The 22,253-nt window shown below is 27.0% G+C and overlaps 1 protein-coding gene across 4 annotated transcripts in view; it reads right to left on the minus strand.

Moving 5' to 3' along the window:
- Positions 1-1,348: 1,348 nt before the first annotated feature.
- The window catches only part of LOC145185101 (uncharacterized), a 24,292-nt gene continuing 3,387 nt past the window's right edge, over positions 1,349-22,253 (minus strand). Inside the window, exons 1-20 of one of the 4 annotated variants that reach the window (XM_090098249.1) lie at positions 20,486-20,844; positions 18,255-18,367; positions 10,090-10,628; positions 9,890-9,975; positions 9,251-9,335; positions 9,065-9,114; positions 8,913-8,970; positions 7,784-7,876; positions 7,633-7,683; positions 7,437-7,547; positions 7,205-7,246; positions 6,983-7,096; positions 6,810-6,902; positions 6,637-6,723; positions 6,477-6,531; positions 6,314-6,385; positions 6,210-6,229; positions 4,272-4,397; positions 3,953-4,141; positions 1,349-3,837 (exon numbers count right to left, since the gene is read on the minus strand). In XM_090098249.1, coding sequence (XP_089954375.1) covers positions 1,636-3,837; positions 3,953-4,141; positions 4,272-4,397; positions 6,210-6,229; positions 6,314-6,385; positions 6,477-6,531; positions 6,637-6,723; positions 6,810-6,902; positions 6,983-7,096; positions 7,205-7,246; positions 7,437-7,547; positions 7,633-7,683; positions 7,784-7,876; positions 8,913-8,970; positions 9,065-9,114; positions 9,251-9,335; positions 9,890-9,975; positions 10,090-10,628; positions 18,255-18,367; positions 20,486-20,619 — 4,320 coding nt within the window. In that variant the 5' untranslated portion in view covers positions 20,620-20,844 and the 3' untranslated portion in view covers positions 1,349-1,635. Of the gene's footprint in view, positions 3,838-3,952; positions 4,142-4,271; positions 4,398-6,209; positions 6,230-6,313; positions 6,386-6,476; positions 6,532-6,636; positions 6,724-6,809; positions 6,903-6,982; positions 7,097-7,204; positions 7,247-7,436; positions 7,548-7,632; positions 7,684-7,783; positions 7,877-8,912; positions 8,971-9,064; positions 9,115-9,250; positions 9,336-9,889; positions 9,976-10,089; positions 10,629-15,195; positions 15,331-18,254; positions 18,368-20,485; positions 20,845-22,253 lie in introns of those variants that run through there. The other 3 variants (XM_090098250.1, XM_090098251.1, XM_090098252.1) reach the window with 3 other exon arrangements.

Here is a 22,253-nt window from a genome sequence, read left to right on the forward strand (position 1 = left end):
ATTATTTTTTGCGAATACCTTTAAGAATGATTGCATCAACTTTAAGAGATATTTATTTTGTGGAGACTGCTTTACTGTAAACAAACTTTTATGGTATTTACATACTTGAAGTGTTTGCTATCGGGAATCTTACGAGTAGTCTAACTCCGATGTTGCCTATCGTCTTCCGCTTTCTTAAAGAATAAAATTTAAATGAGCCCTAATCTTCACTCACTTCACTTCACTTCCTGTTCCCTGTTGATTTTAAGCATAAATTTCAACGCAATCTAGAAGCAGGTGTGTAGCTGGCATAATCTTAAAATTGGTGGCGTCTATTAATTACAAATTTTTTCTCCAACAAAAAAGATGCGTCTTTTCGATCATAGGAGTCTTCTGATTAAACACAACATTTTCGATATAAGTAATCGCAAGTGCATATTTCTCCGAATCCCATTTCCAGACGTCTATTTCGTCTCTTCTTTCACACTCCTCTCGCACTCACACCTTAATCCGCTCTAAATATCCTTGTGCTCGTTTCAATGAAAACAAATCCAAGTAGCGTCCCCATTCAAACTCAAATTAGCAATTAAGTCTTATGATGTGTTGACGTTTCGACTGGCGCGAAACTTTTTAAACACAAACAAACAGAAATTTATTGGTTTTTGTGTTCTTGTACTTTATATATATATATATATATATATATATATATATATATATATATATATATATATATATATATATATATATATATATATATATTATATATATATATATATATGTATATTTTATATATATATATATATATTATATATATATATATGTATATAAAATATATATATATATATAAAATATATATATATATATATATATATATATAAAAAGCACAAGGACACAAAAACCAATAAATTTCTGTTTGTTTGTAAGTGTTTAAAAATGTATTTATATATATATATATTATATAAATATATATATATCTATATATCTATATATATATATCTATATATATCTATATATATATATATATATATATATATATATATATATATATATATATATATATATATATATATATATATATATATAGATATATATATCGAAACGTCAACACAACATAAGACTTAATTGCTATTTTGAGCTTGAATGGGGACGCTACTTGGATTTGTTTTCATTGAAACGAGCACAAGGATATTTAGAGCGGATTAAGGTGTGAGTGCGAGAGGAGTGTGAAAGAAGAGACGAAATAGACGTCTGGAAATGGGATTCGGAGAAATATGCACTTGCGATTACTTAAATCGAAAATTTGTTAAAACCCTTATTCTCATAATGATGCTGGTAGCATTAAAAAAAAACAAACAAACAACAACAACGATGAAAACAAAAAAAAATAATTTTGAAAGTGTACATCATCTCAAATAAATACTTTAAAAATATAAAAAAACTCTTCGAACTTTTAACATTTTTTTACGAGTTTTAATGTCACGAAGAATAAGTTTAAGGCAAACAACGAAAAACTAACAATCCAACCGTAAGAAACGTGTAGGACCGTTAACAACTAACAACAGTAAGCAACAACAACTGCATTATTACTACTAATAATATAATAAATATCGCAAAGAACTTTGTAAAAAAATTTTTTTTTAGAAAATATCGTGAAATTTACTTATCAAAAATGTAATTAGCGGCATACTTCTTAATCATGTTCCTCACCGTTCCCTTCATAATATGATCAGGGGTGTCGTTTTCTATAATTTCATGTCCGTCACTGGTATTATCTCCCTGAGAACTGCTTGTAACAGGAGGTAAATGTCCGTCAGATGATGTATCACTGTCAGAATCGTAACTTCCGACTAGTAATAGCCTAGGACGACTTGTGGGAGTTTTTGAGGCCGTTTGCAAGTTTGTAAAATATTGTCGTATGCGCTCATTGACCAGATTTTGTTGGTTGCAATGATTTGAAGGAGACCACGTTACATCAGCTTTGACGACGGGGGTTTTTTCTGCAACATTTAATTCTACTCTGTGAGAGCGTCTGGGTAATGAAGCACTTCGATAAAAGCTTTTTCTGTTAACGGAAAACGTGGTAGCATCCTCTGAAACTTCTTGATCGCTAAATTTGTTCGGGGATGAGTGTCTTATTTGATTACGGCCACGTATATGTGAGTTTGTGCCGCCATTAAAAAATATAGATGCCGATGACGTCGAATGCCGACGCGATTTAATATTAACATTGACAATTTTCATTTTAACGGGATTTTTATCCATTTGAGGTAAGGACGGGGTGCGAATCAAAAGAGAGCGTCTAAGCGCATCCGCGTGAGTTGACCTAATCGGATACGGTGTCTTTTGTGAATTATGCGTATTTAAGTCGCATATCGACTTTTCTCTGGCCGCTTCAGTTTTTCTTGTTTCTGTAAAAGAGTTGCGTTTTTCTTCAACACTCGAACTTTGAACTGAAACTCGTTTCTCGTTACCTTTATAAAACATGTCAGTGGATTGTAAACGAGTATTTCTTAAAAGGTTTTGATTGGTGTTACTTTTTACTAAATCATGAGCGCTTTTTTCTAACTGTAAATTAATAGAAGTTTCTTTTTTTGAGGGCAGATCTAAATTAGATGATTCGGGTGTCTTATTTTCTTCCGTCGCAGATTCGAAAGGTTTGACATTTTCATTTTGCGATAAAAGATCACTAGGTAGAGGACTATTTACCGAGTTTTCAGCTTCTGATTCGATGACATCGCTTTGATTTAAAAAACTCGGTGGTCGAGAGAAGCGCTTCCTGTGATATGAATAGGTCAGTGACGAACCCACAGATGATTGTCTAATAGAATCTAAAGATTCGATCATCTCTGACATAGACAAAGGTTCATTTCTCTTTAAAGGCTTTATTTTTTTCTCTGCATCTATTAATTTTTTATACTCCTTTATTCGATCAGCTACGCGCTTGACTTCGACGTTTAATTCTAGTGCTGTATTTGAAGAAGCTGTTTCAAGATTTGCTTCCCTCAAACGCTCGTCAACAGCCGCCGCTCTTGCATTAATGTCCGTTCCTATGCCACCAGTAGAATTGAACGAGGACTCATTATTTTCATCAGGAGTTTCCGCAGAACTTACTGAGGATTTAAGGCCTTTATCAACGCTGTTCGCAATATTTCCCAATTCAAATTCAATACTTTCCAAAACTTGATCAACGTCCTCTGAACTATATTGCTCCTCGTTGGAGCTTAAACTTAACTTGGAGGGCAAAACCGAATTCAGCTGAACATCTTCGTGCAGATCTTTTTTACCAGTAATCTCTTTAAACGATGTAAGACTTCGAGATCTTTCCAACGACGGTCGAATATAAGGAGTTTGTAAACATCCTATGCTGTTACGATATCGGGATTTATCTAACGAGCTTCCCAGAAGTATACTCAAGTCCCTCGAAACATTTCCAGGTGCGCTCGTAGATCCATTCAGAGAACTTTCAACAAAAGGTTGTACAGATGTGCCGAAAGCGTTGCTTACTTTACGAACCATAGCCTTGATAGAAGTTGACGAATTGTCGTCATCGTTTAAGATTGACAATCTTTTCTCAAGACGCTTCATTTTATCCGTCGTATTTGAACGATATCTAATTTGCGAAAAATCATTTTGTTGGCGATTAGTTTCATTGGAGGAACCTGGCTGTAACTCTTCTAGCTTTTGCTCTTGGTAAGCATGGTCGCTTAAGGATGATTCTGTATCCACTGAGTGAGGCAAGTTTTCCATAACTTTATCTGATTTTCCAACTGTAGGCTGCCTGATCATTCTAATAATATCGCTTATTTCGGCGTAATCGTGATTGTTAACTGCATGACTATTTTCTTGGACCAACTTTGACTAAAAAATCGCAGATATATGATTATAGTTTATAACAACAACATACTAGTTTTAGATTTTTTTTTACCAATTTTTCATAACAACAAATGAAAATGTTTTTTTAAATGCCACTTACATCATTCTGCCCATCTTGTATTTTCATGCAGTCCTTTAAAGATTCTAAACTTCTTGATTTAGTCAATGGCTCTGTTTTTAAATTAAAATCAAGTAGACTGCTGTTAAGTGATATAGGCTCAGGATTACCATGATCAGTGCTTCGTTTTTGCTTAGGACGACGCATCCAGCGATTTTTTTCTTTTTTGTCCTGTGATGATTTTAAAATAAACAAAAGGATACACAAAACATACGCCCTTCAAAATATACACACCAAAACCCCTCTACCAACATGCGACATAAATGCACCAATACAATTACTGAAACACATAAAAACTTACCTTTTCATGAATGTTAGGGCTTGAAGGCATCAACGTAACCCGATTTCTCTTTTCTAACAAAAATTCTTTAGCTTTCGTGTTTAGATTACGCTTAGATGAAAATAAGTCTCTATCAACAACATGCTCCTAAAATATTATGCTTCGCTATATTTTAGCAACGTAACAATGAAGAATGTAAACTTTAAGTTTAAATTAAGTTCGGATTTACTAACAGCAAACAGAAATAGGCTCATTAAACCAAGAAAAATTTATAAACTGACATTATTAAAATCGTTTATTTTTAAAAAGTGGTATATTCCTATTTTTTAATTCTCTTTCTTAGGCGTATTAACAAAACCCAAGCAAAGAACTAAAGAAGAACGAAAACATTTATTTTTCAAAAACAAACCCCAGGGTCTTGGTTTAAAACAAATAACAACTGGCTATTATTTGAACTTCGATTAGTTAATGTCAAATGTAACTTTTTGTAGCTTTTTAACGTAGCACAATGAGGTTCTACAGCTTCAAAATTGGCTTATATGAATATTAAGAGGCTGGATTTCTGAGTTTGATATTTATTTTAAGGGAACTTAGTAGAGTTAAGAAAATTATACAGACGGACTTTTAAATATTTAATATAGACGTGACAATGGTTTTCGAGTAATTGCGGCTATTTTGAGTAAAAATTACTTGCACTAGATATTTTACAGGCAAAATATTGTGTCAATCGAGGACTCAAAGGAACTAAATATTGCGTCAATTGAGGTCTGAAAGGAACTAAAAGCCAGTTTTGAGCTTTAGGACACACGGTTGCCAAAAAAAATATAACTATGCTTAAGGCCAGGTTTTATGCGATATTGCCCCACTGAGCACTTTAAAATTTTTGTTGTTGCGAAGATCTGGGAAGAAGGGTGCCACTTTGATTGCTTACGCCAATTGTTAAAGTTCCTACTAAATAACCACATAAAAACTTAACGAAAAAACTTGCAGTAAGATTCTTGATTATTATGATCCAGTAGATTCTTGATTGTTATAAGATTCCCATCATTATGCAAGTTCTTTTTATCAATGATTCTTTTAATTTTGTACTCTTTTTCATAGAAAAAAAAAAGGCTGAAACATACCACAAAAATCAATTTGAGCGCACGAGAAGCAATGTGTAAATAGATCTCAAAGTCAAAATATGATTAAAGATCAAGATATCCGATCCTTTATTCAATGCTCATCCAAGTCAATCACGAGTTAATTTAGATAACGAAAATGTAAAGGAAAAATCGATTGCTTTCAAATTTTATGCCGTAAGTGGTGTGGATTCGAGATGTGCAAGTTCCGTACCAAATTTAAACATCAACTAACATGCGCAGGGAACAATCGCCTCTTTACCCAGCAGGTAAAAACCAAAATACCTGTTGATCGAGTTGGCTTTTACTGGAACGACCAGGCAAAGCACAAGTTTATCGCAGATAAAGACAGTATATTTGGATTATTGACTAAGCATCAGAACTTTACATCAAATGTTTAAAGCGAAGTACGAAACACGAAACAGCTTTTATTTTAAAAACCTCGACTACCGGATTTAACGTCCTCAAGTGAATATGTACTCAAAAAGTGAAGACATTCACTAAATCATTGGCACAAGTTGAGCCAAATGATGTCCTAACTGTTTCTTGTAAATTTCAAACATGAAAGTCTTTCTAATTTTTTAAAGTAGGAAAATTTAACGCTTGAGTTGAGAATGGTGATGCTAACATTTTGTCACGTTTCGTAAAAATAAAAAAAATTTTTTCAAGTTAAAAAAAAAACTCAGAATTTGTGACATGGTACTTTTCGATTGTTTCACGCTTAAAAAAAGTCACGTGATCACATTTTTTTATTCTGCAGTTTGTGAGAGCATTTAAACGTGAAAGTTTAAACTAGTTAACCATTAAATTTGAAAAACACACAAACCAAAACACATACCCTTTTCAAAGCAGCTCCATCTATAACGAAGACAAAAGTTAACTAGATGGACTTTCTTTTTAACCAAACTCAGTCTAAGCAAACAAAATAAACTATAAACTTACGACTTTCTTTGTTAGCCCCTTTGGTTGTTTTCTTCGTGTTAAATATTGGGTCATCGAGCGCATCGATTGATACTAATAACAAAAATGAACAAGTAAAAAGACAAGTTTAAATATCAACTAAAAACAAATTTGATATTGTTAAATACAAGCAGTGAAACCTTACAAGAATTGTATTTGCTCTTTGATTTTTCTTCTGGACCTAATATTGCTTGCCGAACCTAAATATGAAAAAGTTTATTTAAAACAAAAAAAAAAACTAATAAAAAAAAACACACAAAAAAAAGTAAAAAGTGCCTAATGACAAAAACGTGTTTTTATTTTACCGTTTGTGGAATCAATGCTTTATGACTTTCAACAAGCAGACGCTTTAAATGCTGGATCCATGTTTTTTTCATCTCAAGGTTTTTTGCCTAAAATTGAATTGAATTGATGATAGCAGAATACTAAAGCCACATAATCCTGAAACCAACGAACGTTGTGCAAAATATTTTCTTACCACGATGGAATAGCATACTTTAGGGTTGCTGTAACTCATCACTTGAAAAACAAGAGGATCTTTCATCGTTTCCTGTAGCATCATGTCCGAGCACTAAATTTAAATGTTTTTTTTAATAAAAACGTTTTTAAATCAAAATTAGACTGAGATCGATGCATAAAAAAATAAGTTACCTCGATCTTTTCCTTAAAATGAAATGTGTCGTCACTCTTTTTACAAACGAGAAGCAACTTTTCAAAGAGATAAAAATACCGATCACTTCGTGTACCGTGTACTTTAAAGTTGTTCTAATAAAAAATAATTATAACACTGTATTTGAATCAATATATTAGTAAGGATTGTAAATTAGTAAATGAATAATTTAGCATATAAAAATATTACAGGAAAAATCGTACCTCAAGTACCAATCTTCCAGTACTAAACACGTTACACGGTTCCTAAATAAATTATAAACTGGGGAAATATATGGGACATGAGTTACCAATTCATCATGCAAATAATTAATATTGATGCATCTAAGGTCAATGATCAGGAATTTGAATCAATGTTTTTTTCAGTTCTTTAAAACTTTTTGATATTTAAACGATAGGCTAAAATAAAATTTAGAGTAAACTAGAAAATGCTCACATCCAAATCGATGATTTTGTTTAAAATCTCTTGAACTTTCTGAGCATTCTCATGCAGACGTTTCATCTCATTGATGTATTCCGCTACATCGCTCATTTTCAGCGAAGCTGACTATAGAAAAAATAAGTCTCATGAAGGAAATAAAAAAAAAAAAGTTAAAACGTTTCAATTCATAAATTAGATTACGTAAACATACACTGATGATATTATAACCATCTTCATCTCCATCATAGCTTTTCAACATATCCTAAAAAATGTTAAAAGAAAACTTTTACAACCTGGTTTCAACAACCTCCTTTTTTAATACAAGAGAAGAAAAAAATATATACGTAAGCATTTCAACCAACCCTAAACAACAGATGATATTTTAGAATTCGCTGCACGGGTTTTAGTAAGTAACTTTCTAAAGATAACGCGTGACCAATGTCTTGTTGCCTCATCTGTAATAAAAGCCAAATTTAAAGTCAAATCTTTAAGCGAACTTATGAGAAAAAGAGCAAAAAAAAAGAAAAAATATCAATAAAATAAAGTAAGACCTTAATTACTTGTTTGGTACACAGACGTTCGGAAAGGAGATATTTTTGTATCAAAAATTAGGAAACATTTTTTAAAATAAAAGTTAAGAACAAATATCAATTAAAATAAAACATTTAAATTTGTCCCAAAATTAAGAGGAAGGCATTAATATTTGTACATAATATAAATATGCTGATCGCCATGTTTTTATTTTAGAACATAATCCTAAAGGTTACTTTTTCCTTAAACAAAGTGAAGTGTTTATCACAATAAAAGAAAGTAGGCGCTTTCAGTCCTCAGTATTCAGTTAAAAATAACAGTTATAATAAGAAATACAATAGAAAAATAACAAAGATGAAGATATGTATTTCTTTAGTTTTAATGTGAAACATATCTTATATATAAATCAAATTTGGAAAATCGCAACCATCATCTTTAAGCATGAATGAAGAAAATGACAAGGTATTGGATGATACGATAATAGAGCTGCAAAAATCCAATGAATGTAATTTGAAGCTGGTTTCTATCATTACAACGTTTTATGCAATGAGAGATTTTTGTTAAATTATTTTTTTTAAATATATATATATATATATATATATATATATATATATATATATATATATATATATATATATATATATATATATATATATATATAAATATAGTCCAGTAATTCTTATCTAGTTTCTTTATGTTATCTTAAGTGGATTAAAAGAAATATCAGGCTACACCCTTTTTCCCATCGATCAGAAGAATATCATTTTAAAGGAAAGAAACTTTCATGAAAAAAAGCAGCAGCCCTTTTGTGCCATATCATTGTATTGATAAACTAACTTTTTTTTTAACATATTTTATATTGTTTTATCTTCATTAGGGTTGATCAAGTAAACTAATAATTAAGGTTGGTCAAGCAAACTAAAGGTCTTTATTGTTTTATTTTACTAAAATACAACTTACCAAGAAAAAAGCAGAAATTCTTGGGTCTTGCATTATAATTGAGAAAAATGACGAGTTTCTATAAAAATATTTAATTCATTAAAAGAACATAATTGAAGTGAAAATTTGTTTAAAATTTTTAACACAACAAAAAAAAACATTAAAGGGCTTACTCCGGGAAATTTGTGCAGTAGCAGGTGTAATGGTGATTGAAACCCTCTGCCTTAATAAACAACCAAACAAAAATTATAAAAAATAACCACAAAGTTTAAAATGATTAATTTGATTCTTTTTTTTTGCTTATATTCATAATAATAAAATATAGGATAAGTTTAGATGTAAATAAGATTTTTCTAAACCTTTTCACAAAAAACATTTGCAAGCTGTTCTGCATTAATTTCATTGTCATCAGTTTCACACTCCTCCATAAGACGAAGCACTTCTCTAAAAAAAATATCCTACTTACATATATATAAAAAAAAAATATAAGAAAAAAAAAAAAAGGTTTTATAAATTCATAAATTACACTAAATCATTAAATTTTGTAAATTATACAAACACTAATACTTGTATAACTTTTATAATACAATAATTTAGTATATATCAAATTACTACGTCAAAATTTATTTTACAAGTTGTAAACAAATTCTGCAACAAATTGCAAACAATTCATTTTTCTCACTGTAAAAAAATTTGATAAAAATACTTCTGATTCGATATGGTAATCTTGTTAAAATTATGGAATGCTTGGTAAAATATGTTTATAACTAATAAATACTAACATAATAGCTGTAAAATTATTGATTCAAAACAATTTGGGGAAATTTTTATTTTTTTGAAACAAATGAGTTTTAGGTGAAAAAAACACCAGTAATGACTTTTAAATATCAAATCTCTGTGATGGATGTCATCTTACTCTGTGATGGATATCATCATACTCTGTGATGGATATCTACATAAACCTGGGAATAAAGATTTGGAAAAGAAAAGCTTCTTACTTATTAAACTCATAAATTGCCTCCAAGTTTCCAAATATTCCTTCAACATCAAAGTCAGTCTGCTGTTTCAAATGATATATGTAGCCCTGTAATACGTGACATTGACATAAAACAATGACATCACGTTAAACATTTGCTTCAAAAAAAAGTGCCACAACACTTAGGGTATTTATTTAAAAAAAAAAACAACCAAATCTTACTTCTATAACTTCTTCCAAATCATTAACATAACATCTTTCTGTTATTAGCATTTCACGACAAATCATTTGAGTCCTAGATAAGTTTGCATCAATCAAGAGGGGAGAACGGGGATTCATAATGTCTCCATTTTCAAATGTTTTATTTAAGTAAGAAGAATCTAAGCTTGAATCAAAAATAGATTCCTTAGAAAAATTAAACTTTTGATGGCTTCGAAAACTAGGAGACTCTTTAATTTTAGAATCGTGACTCATATTTAAAGAAATATCAGAATGGTTCAAAGCTAAATTATGCAATGAGTTTTCTGTCAATGAATCACTTTCTTGAATATCTGAATTCTCCTGAGTTATTACCAAAGATTCACAGGAGGTTCCACTTGAATGTGAATACTTATCTTTACTTAAGTTCAAAGAAGAATGATCATCCAATCTATTGACATATAACTTATTCAAATCTGATGCAATGAAATCATTGTTTAAAATCGTGTTTTTTAGGTTGACTTTTGATGAATTAGGAGATCGTCTCTTCAACTCCATCAAGCCTAAAATTTGAAACAACAAAAATTTTAAAAAAAGAACAAAGGAAACATTTTAATAAAAATAAAAAAAAATTTCAACTCTTTTAATAGCTATAGTTTTATTTACTTCTCATATTTCATGACTTTTAAAACAGAAATATTTCACTTTAAAACATTTTATCCTGTGAATTAAAAATAACATTTGAAATAAATAAAACCCTAAAAATCCTTTTATAAATTTCTTCTTGTTTTAAATTACAAGAAGTGGTAACAAACTCATAACAATAAAGAATAAACAAATCATTGGAATACAGATCCAGTTTAAAATTTCCAAACTACAACACCTGCTCATATGTTCACACTAACAAATTTTAAATTACAACTTTTTCAATACATGATTAACATACCTAAAGTTAGATGTTCCATAGAACTAATACCAGGTAAAGTGTCATTGTAAGCATGACCAGTTTTCAAAAACAAACCGTGGGAAAAGTCTAAAACCACCTGTCGCAAACCACCTTTTTTATGATGCTCATTTAGTAACATGATACAACCTCTGCTATAGGAGCAGCAAAGGTCTCTTTATGAGCATTAAAAACTAGTTTAAGAGTGAGGACTGCAATTTTAGATGCTCAAGTTTTTATGTTTAAAAACCTAACTATAGGCTTTTTTTACAATTTATTTCTTTGTTTCAACAATTAGACAGTGAATTTTTTAAAAAAACTTTACAACAGATACTTATCAAAAAATTTTATAACTAAGTTATCAAAAGCCATTTGTAATATATTTCAGTCATGTACCAAATAAGATAAATCAAATCTTATTTCATTCTAATTTACAATATATTTAACTGCTTAATGAGTAAATCCATGCCAAATTTCCCAATATTTTTTCTGAAAATTTACAAATTTTCTGAAAATACAATGTGATAAAAAATAAATCTGAAAAATAAAACTGAGTTACTCCATTTTCCTAAGAATAATATTAATGAAATAGTGACCTTATCTTTTTGTTCTAGATCATTTCATATGGATGGATCAAATTTTTACAAAATTCCCAGATTTTGATGAAACTTGCTGGGGTGATATATGTCAATGATATAATCAAACCAAGAAGCCTAGTATCTAATGTGGTTCTTGAGAAATGGCTAATCACAAATTGGGACATTTTGCATAAAATTTGTCCCTCAAGCAAAAAACTGTTTTTTCTATATTTTTAGAGTTAAAAACTTTTGAAAAAATTGTTTACATGAATTTTTCCAAACGAGAAAAATTTGTGAATACTCTCAGATGAGCAAAAAATTTGAAATATAACTTGACATTTTTCCATAATGGTAGATTAAACTTGAAATTAACCTACCATTAACTTACCAAATTGCATATTTTTGTAAATTTTAAAAAGTTTTTTTAAAAATGTTGATCTTAAAAAACTACATATTGCGTTGGATGTTGATCTATTCAAGCTGGGTAGACATTTTGGATAAACTTAGATGATAAGAAAGAACAAGTGACCTGCCTGATTGTTAAAAGTTATTTTTTGTAGAGCCCATTAATTCATTTGACATGGAATGACCCCTTTTAAAGAAGATAAAAAGTACTTATAAATCAGTAAACTAATCTTTTTTTTTTTTGTTACATGAAAATATTGCAGATATCTGGTAATAAAAATAAATGACAAAATGAAACTTTAAGTATCTCCAAGAACATAAGTCTAAACTTTAAATAAAACACAACTTTACAAAAAAATATGAACTCATTTACAAGATGAAATTCAGAGATAAGCAATCAGAAGTCATTGAGCCTTGCAACTTTATAACTTTTAATAAGGAAAACTCCAGAACTCATTTTGCTGACTACTGCAAATTTTTATATCTTAACTTACAAAAGCTCAAATGGAAAAAGAACGCATAAATGAAAAAATAAACACATGTCTAAGATAGATGTCAGTTTAGAACAGAATAAAAGACATAATGATAACTTTCCATTAAAAAGGTTTAAGAAAAGAAGCACTGTTTCAGATAGAAGATCTTAATATTGAAAATCTAGAAAATTTGATCAATTGATAGGAGAATTTATTCTAAACACATTCAAACACAAGCAAAATCATTAACTAAAATTTATACAACAGAAAGCAATTAAATTTTGGTAGACATCTTGAGATGATTTCTGCTGAATACCATTAGCAATAAATATAATTAAAAAATTACCAGAAATATATCTTTTATAATGAAATTATTAATGAAGAATTTTAACAACAGTTCTATATTGTAAAAAATTACAATTTGTAACCATAAGTAACTTTTAAAACATACAATTATAGTTTTATAAATTATTATAGTTTTATAAATTATTATAGTTTTATAAATTATTATAGTTTTACAAACTATTATTTTATATTTAAACAGTTTTATTTTTTTACTGTTTTTTTTTTTAACATTTTAGATTCTTTACATATTTTTTTATTTTTATAATTAGATTTTATGCATTCTTTAAACATTTAGTTTTTAAGAAATTCTTAAACTTGTAAAAACAGTTTTCATGAAAATGACATAAAAAACAAAGTTAATTTTAAATTGGAAAAAATTAGCAGAAAAAAAAAACTTCAAACCTAACATTTGAAATTCTTTAAAATTGCAACTTAAAATGGTAAACAGTCTTAAGAATTTCTCATTTTTTTAGTTGTCTTTGAAATTTTGCTTAAGTACCAGATTTACATTTGTTTTTTTGTTTTTTTTGTTTTGTTTTTTTCATAACAGATATCCAAATGGGTAGCAAAGACAGTCTTGAGATAGCAAACTTTAATTGGATGAAACATTGAACCACAGAATAAACTAATAAAATGTGATAATACAAATGGTATAATAGTGCTAATGAAGCGATAATACGAATGATGTAAAAATGAAGCAATTCTAATTTAGATGGTTGCTTGCCATGGATGATTTGACATGGAATTACTCTGAAAGAGTTTAGTGACTAGAGCATTAGTAATTTTTTTTTCTAGAAAAAATGTTCAAAACAAAATTTAAAACAAAATTAATCTTTTAATGACTTCATTAAAAATTTCATTTCTTGATTTCCATTTACTTTCCATGACAACCCAACTAAATATTTCCATGACAACCCAACTAAATATTTCACAGAAAAAACTTTATATAACAAACACTAAAAATTTCCCAAATAACTCAATCTGTTCACTTTTGGAAAAAAACAAAGATTTTAGCTCCAGCAAATTTTTTCACAACACTCAAAAGTTTTGAACATCATCTTAAAACAACAAAAAAAGAAACTGGAGATAAAACATTTTTACAAATATTTGCAGCAGAGTTGAAATAATAATAAAAAAAAAAAAAAAAAAAAAAAAAATATATATATATATATATTTTTCTTAAAGTAAATCAAGAAATAAAATAAGTGTTTGATCCACACAAAATAATGCATATAAAAATGTTCAGTTGTTAAAAAAAAAAAAAAGAAGAAAATAGAAAACTGCAAAGTTTTCATTTTTTTAGATTAAAACTCTTTCAAAGTAAGAATTCTATTTAACATTTAAATCTCAAAAACAAACAGTCTGGTGTGATTTCCGTCAAACGTCATTCAACTTACAATCAAACAAGACAACTTGAAGAAGGAGGGGAAAGTGACTAAAACATTACTGTGAATGTCTCTTAATTCAGTTTAAGCTCTTGTTTTTATTTCTAACAAAAAGTTGTTAGTTGTGTTCGAAAATAAAGAAGATTCTCCACCAAAATAAACATTAAAAAAAAAAAAAAATCAAAACAGTATTGTTGATAAGGAGACAAAAAAAAAAGGTTTTTGATTTTTACCTGTTTATTAAACATTTAAAACATTATTTAGTAACAACTTAACTATTGACTTTCTTAACCAAATTTTTTAGGCCTAAAACTATTTTCAATAAACAACACTTTTGTAATATGCACCACACTTGGTTGTTTTTACACTTTTATAAGTTTTCATACTTACTTTTGTAAACTAATAAGACAGCCTAACAACTCATCTACAGTGAGAGTTACAAAAGATATATAAAATAATGAAAGAGAAATAAAATAACACAAATAAAGTAGTGCAAAAGAAAAAGAACAGGTTGAAGCCCACCTAAGATGACTGCTGTAACAACATTTTAACTTAAGAATTCTGTGTTTTAAAAACATTTTTTTAGATTGTTGATCACCTGTGAAAGATTCATTTAGTTTAACTAAACTCATCACCATGTCTCCCATCTCTGAAATCGCCATCAGAGGAACCAAGAGATTCGACAGTTAATTCAACTTTTCAAAAGGTGATAAAAATTCATCCACTGTTGTTATCTCTTTTTTTAAAAAATGCATTCAAAATTTTATAAAACACAAAGTCAGAACATTCTTGTAAACATAAAATTGCAAAAATATTCAAAACTTGTAAACACTGCAGAAGCACTTAAAGTTTTTCCTCTAAATCCATAAGTTTCCTAAATGCTAATTTTTATTTTGTTAGAAAAGCAAAAACTCATACAAGCATTAATAGCTTTCAAGCTCAAAAAAGCTATTGTCAAACAATTTCTATTACGACTTATTAAAAGAAAGACGATTACTTACAAAAAATGTGCCACTTTTAACACACATTTTTATTAGCAACCTACTTGTGGATTAATAAACTGCATTTAAATGTCTTCTGTTTTGTTACAAAGACTTCTGTGTTTTGTTATTTAAAATATTTTTTAGCATAACCAATATTGAAAAAACTTTTAACATTTTGATTGGTTATTAACAATAATTTGTTCCGCTTTGTTATCAATAGAAACTAAATTGCTTTCATAATTATTTTGCATAAGTCTATTACACCCCCATCCCCAAAACAAAAAAAAACAAAAACAAAAACAAAGAAAAAACAAAACAAGTAAAACATTAACATATGAATAAAAAAAAAAAGAGCAAAGTAAGATGTATATGGCAAAAAGATTATATCTACGACAATATAATCTACGACAGAATGACACAGAATGTAAAAGCTCAAAACAGGAAAATCTAAAAGCATTAAATAAGTTTAGAAACAATAAAAGAATTACAAATAGATTTGTTGCCATAACAACATTCATATTAAAGATTAAAAATATTTAAAGATTAAAAATATTTAAAGAATAAAAATATTCGTTACTAAACAATAAAAATTTCTAATGCTAGAAGAAAAAAAGAAAAGAAGAAAAGAAGAAAAAAGAAGAAAAAAAAGAAGAAAAAAGGAAAGGAGCAAAAGAAGAAGAAAAGAGGAAAAGAAGAAAAAAGAAGAGGAAAATAAGAAAACAAGAAGAAAAGAAGAGGAAAATAAGCAAACAAGAAGAAAACAAGAAGAAAATAAGAAGGAAAGAAGAAGAAGAAAAGAAGAGAAGAAGAAAAGAAGAAGAGAAGAAGAGAAGAAGAAAAGAAGAAGAGAAGAAGAAAAGAAGAAGAGAAGAAGAAAAGAAGAAGAGAAGAAGAAAAGAAGAAGAAAAGAAGAGAAGAAGAGAAGAAGAGAAGAAGAGAAGAAGAAAAGAAGAAGAGAAGAAGAGAAGAAGAGAAGAAGAAAAGAAGAAGAGAAGAAGAAAAGAAGAAGAGAAGAAGAGAAGAAGAGAAGAAGAAAAGAAGAAGAAAAGAAGAAAAGGAGAAAAGAAGAAAAGAAGAAAAGAAGAAAAAAAGAAGAAAAGAAGAAAAGAAGAAAAGAAGAAGAAAAGAAGAAAAGAAGAAGAAAAGAAGAAAAGAAGAAAAGAAGAAGAAAAGAAGAAAAGAAGAAAAGAAGAAGAAAAGAAGAAAAGAAGAAGAAAAGAAGAAAAGAAGAAAAGAAGAAGAAAAGAAGAAAAGAAGAAAAGAAGAAGAAAAGAAGAAAAGAAGAAGAAAAGAAGAAAAGAAGAAAAGAAGAAGAAAAGAAGAAAAGAAGAAGAAAAGAAGAAAAGAAGAAAAGAAGAAGAAAAGAAGAAAAGAAGAGGAAAAGAAGTGGAGAAGAAAAAGAAAGAAGAAAAGAAGAAGAAGAAAAGAAGAGGAAAAGAAGAGAAGAAAATAAGAAGGTGAAATATTTGTTTACATAAGTTTTTTGTTTAGAACAAAAATGTTCAATAGAAAAATTCTTACATTGGAAGCAGCAAGTACATCCCATTTACCAACAATTTATTTAGAAATTGTGCAGTCTTTAACCAATACTGTCATTAAAATCCTTTCCCTTTCCAGGACCAATTTAATACTTTTAGTAGAAATAAATCACAACTCACAGACTTCTGAAGACTATTATTTACTAAAACATTTTCTTTTAAAAAATAAAAGTTTAAAAAAAAATTTTTAAAAACATTTTTGAAAGACTTAAAAAATAAAACAACTGTAAAAAAAAGTTTTTATTAAAATGAAGCAACTTCAATGTTTATAATTTGACCTTTTTTATTATCATTCAAACTGCATAAAAACTTTTATTACTAAAAATACACAATGAACTTGCTTTTAATGTTATTTGTATCAACTAAGGGAAAGTTTATTAATTGATGAACACTAGTCATGAATTATACTGACACAACTTGAAGTATGCTGAAATATGCAACTAATGCTGATTTGCCACTAGAACCCAAAGCATTTTTCATATTTAAAATCTTTTTTACATTAACTTTTTTTTTTTTAATACACATATTTGAATAAGATATTTTTACTTCATTTGTAATTTGGATCTTCAACAGAAAAGCTACAACTTTTCTTAGTTGATATTAGACAGAAAAAAAACAGGAAAACATTACAGGACATGTAGACCATAACACACATTAAATGACCACAACTGCATTTTTCTGAGCCAATCATAAAGTGAATGACTTCAACAAAAACTTTGCTTTGAACAAATAAATTGGCAGCATATTTTTAAAACTTGGAAGCAATAAATCTTCATAAAACTAATTAATCGTCTAATTTAATATTTTAAAATAATAATTTTAATTAATTTTTAATTCTTTTAAAGATAACTTAATGAATCAAGTGAATGACACAAAAAACTTTATGAAATTATTCTAAGTTTTGCATAAACATTATTTTCAAACTATAGAAGCACACAGTAGGAATTTTAGCTTACATCCTGTATAAATAATTTTGAACATTTATTAAACAACAGAATCATCATTTAGAAAATAAATTTAGAAAAAAATTTTTAAGTAAAGCTCTTTTCTCATTTTTACATTCTTTTTGTGTTTGTTAATTAATCCATTTTTTTTATTATTCTTGCATTGCTATTAATTTATATTTATGTTATCAGCAGTTCTATATTTTCTATACTATTGTATACTTTAAAAGAAGAGTTTTTGATAAATATTTTTTTATCTTAAAATTATTTTTATCACACATCAAAAATTTATATTTACTTTTATTTAATTATAATTTTATTGTCATTTGTTTAGATAAATACATATTTGCATTATAAATGAAACTTTATAGATGAATTTTAGCATTATAATAACTTGAAATTTATAAATATGTTCTAAAATTTAAAAAACATTTGCTTATAATTAATATCTGCAATAAAGGAAAATTTTTCAATATTTCAGCTGGCAGTATTTATTATATCAGCAATTACATGAACATGTGATAAAATATTTTTTTCAATATTTAGAAGCAACACTCATCAAAAAAATATAACTTAAAATAAAAAGAAAACTTACAGCTATCATCTGAAGATCTGTTGTAATAACCTAAGTTAGCTTCAGATGAGCGCCTTGAAAGCATAAGAGGGACTTTTAAGGATGGAGCACTATCTGTGGTCAAACTTCCTCGCCTAATAATTGAAATTTCTCTAAAGTAAGTACCCAGAAAGAAAGATTTTCTGCATAATTTTCAATTAATCAAAACTTCAAACAAAAATTTTTCTCAAAAAAAGATCTTAAAAAAATTCTCTCCATTAAAAAGAAATGAACTAGCAGCAACTAAAGAAATGAAGTTGCAGCAACTAAAGAAACAAGAAAATCTTGAATGCAAACTCATCATTTAATAAATATTTTAATATTTTACATCTTTAAGTAGACATACACAAAAAAAAGTTGTCATATAAATAAAAAATAACATATTAAAAATTTAAGTTAATGTTCACATTCTTAATGTTAAATTACATTTTTAATTGCTTTTTAATCACCATAATATTATTTTAAATTGCATCATAATAACATAAAGTAACAATTTAGAAAAAAATTAACAAACTCCTACCAATTTTTAGAAATTTCACAAAATAATTTGATACTTCTAATAACTTTAAATACCTTTATAAATTTATAAATTATAATTAAAAAAAATACCTTTATAAATGTACTTGATTATATACAAATATACAAATGTGTAAATTTATAAATTTACACATTTGTATATTTGTATATAAACTTATACATTTTTAAATATAGTTAAAAATTTACAAATATAATTACATATTGACAAATACACTTGTATATTCATAAACATGCTTACATATTTATTATACACTTACATTTATTATATACTTATATATTGATAAACATTCTTTTGTATATTAATAAATACATTTATATACTTATAAATATAAAGGCATTAAACTTTTAAAACACTTTTATAAAAAAAAAAAAAAAAGCTTCATTATATCCAAGAGAAAAAATGTGAGTTAGCTATAAAATCCAGAAAAAAAAATTGAAATGTTACTTATAAATCCAGATAAAATAATACTCTCGTGCAACCATTGGAGGGATCTTTGACTTAAATGATTATTATTTACTAATAAAAAATATATAATTGAAGAAAAAGTTTTTTTTTCAATTATCTATTTATATATTTCAAAAGTAACTTTTTTTTCATTGATACTGCCAACAGTATAGATAATAATACTGCTCATAATAACTAAAAATAGACTACACAAATTTCAAAATTTAAAAAAAAAGAGAGAGATTCAAATATGAAATGTCAAAGTCACAAACTCACTTTCACAAGTAAAAAAAATTTTTATATGTAAAGAACATTCACATGAACGCTTGATGGCAAATTACAGAAAGCAGACTTCACAGGTTCAACATTAAAAATCAGATCGTAATGCTTAGTCACAAGTTTGAGTAATCCTAAGGTAATCAAAATTTTCATTGCACTTGTTTATTTTTGGCAGGATCTAACAAAAAGTGAGCACAAACACTAATAAAAATCCTAACATAACTTGTTATCTTTGGTGATTGAAATCAAAAGATAAAAGTCATAGACATAGGTTGACAATGAGAGTGCTGTGTCGTTCAACTATTATTCTGATAATGAAATCCAGGAAATTTATTTAAAAGTATAACTAAATAAAATAAGATATAACTAAAAAGATAACGAAAAGATATAACTAAATAAAAGAAAATTTAAACTTTTCATTGTGTAAATGTGGCAGTTTGGAAATTATTTTGAAAAAACAGAAATTCTTTACTAATTCTAAATAACTTTGCTACATATTGTAAAGATTTATAGAAAATAAATATAGCTGTGAATAAACCAATAAATATCAATAGAAGTTGAAAAACAGAAGCTATAAACACATGTAAAGCTACCTTTAAAAACCTAAATACCTTTAAAACCTATAATTATGTATTTTAGCTGTAAATATCTATGTAAACTTTAAATATTAATATAAACTAAATATTTTCACAAACTATAAATATATATTTAAACTATAAATACTTTTAAAAGCTATAAATATCTAAATAAACTATATAAACCTATAAAAAAACCATTAAACAAACTTAAAATAAACAAAAAAATTACTTTAAATAAACCATAGAGAGAGGGCACCATGGAGTTATGTTAAACAAACAAGGGAACTGCTCTGTGGAAGCAAAATAAAGTTTTTCGTGTAATTATGAAGGTTACTATTAAAATGATAGAAATAACAAAACAGCTCAAAGCAAACCTTTTTGTAAACATCCCAGTTATAATATCTTGATAAACTACCAGTTGTTGGGAAATTGATAATGCCCTTTTCTTCTTCATACAACCCCCTTTAATAACATGTTCATAGGATCTAGTTGCTGGCAATGTACCCATTTTAAATTCTATCAGTCTTCTTTTTTTTTGACAAGAAAGGTATGACAAGAAAGATTTACCAAAAAATAACTGCCAAAAACAGGTATTTGGAAACAAAAAGTCAACAACAAAGAAAATTTGGTATATAACTTTAAAAATGCCAAAAGCATATCAATAAAAAAACTGAAACTGAAAAAAAAAATGTGCTTCTTTAGTAACAACTCAAAATTTCAACAAACATAAAAATTTCAACAAACATTCAAAGTATCACATTTCTACACAAACAAATGTTGTCAACTTATTCAGAGCTCAAATTTCATAAGCTTGATGTGCATTTACATTAAAACACATGATTGTAACTAAGAGATATAATTTTAGGGTTTTTAAGAAAACCTTTTATGCTGAGTTGAGTCCCACAAAAACCAAAATGACATTTAATTGAACTTAAATGTTATTTGATTGCTAAACTTACTTAAAATTATTAAGGTTTATCATTTCAAATTAAAAAAAAACTTAAAAAAAAACATATATATATATACATATATATATATATATGAATATATATATATATATATATATATATATATATATATATATATATATATATATATATATATAAAATATGATCTCAGGACCCACTGGCCCCTCCCCAAAAATAAACAAAAGAAGAAAAAAAAAAGTTTTTATAAATGACTTTCTCCATCAAAATTTTAATTCAGATATTTATGTCATATAAAACATATTACATATGCCACTTTAGATTGATAAATATCAGCCTAATGAAGTAGTGTTCAATTTTTATGTGCTCCATTATTATTTTTAAGAAAAGAAAATTATTTGTTTATCAAAGTCCCCAAAAAATTAAATCCTGAGTGCACCACTTATTTTAAAGATATTTATATTTAAAGTTTTTTTTTTTTCATTTAAACAAACTTAAAAAAAGTCATTAAATTAATTGCTTATTTAGTATATAGCATATATAGCATATATAACATATATATATATATATATATATATATATATATATATATATATATATATATATATATATATATATATATATATATATATATATATATATATATATATATATATATGTTATATATGCTATATACTAAATAAGCAATTAATTAAAAAGCTAGAACATTAAAAAAATATTTTACTTCACATTCAAAACAAACAATATATTATTATAAGCGTATATACAAAATAATATTCATAATCTAATTATAAAAATAACATTTTAACAAAAAAAAACCTAACAACTTTTCAATAGATACCATTTCATCAATCAATATCAAACACAAACAAACTTAAAAATTTATTTATTAGGTTGACTGTGATGTTTATTCAAAAATGAAAAAATAAAATTTTTGATGTCTTTTAAACACAATAAAATTCTGATCAAATAAAACTACAGCAACCGATTGAATGAACAAAATAGTAAACTTAATATCAAATTTTTTGAAATTATAAGAAACAAAAATGAAAGTTTAGAAAAATACTGAAGTCACAAAACTATTGTTCAATAATGTGAAGCCTATTTGGTTTTAAGCTACTGCTTGAATTGAATTGCATTGTTTGAATTGAAAAAATTGAATTGCACTGATTTTTAATATAAAAAAGTTCATTTCAAAAAATAAGCAATTATTTAC

The sequence above is a fragment of the Hydra viridissima genome, unplaced genomic scaffold (genome assembly GCF_058129835.1).
Source record: "Hydra viridissima isolate aposymbiotic clone 2 unplaced genomic scaffold, HvirCarnegie_v1 scaffold_9, whole genome shotgun sequence".
Classification (NCBI taxonomy): Eukaryota; Metazoa; Cnidaria; class Hydrozoa; order Anthoathecata; family Hydridae; genus Hydra; species Hydra viridissima.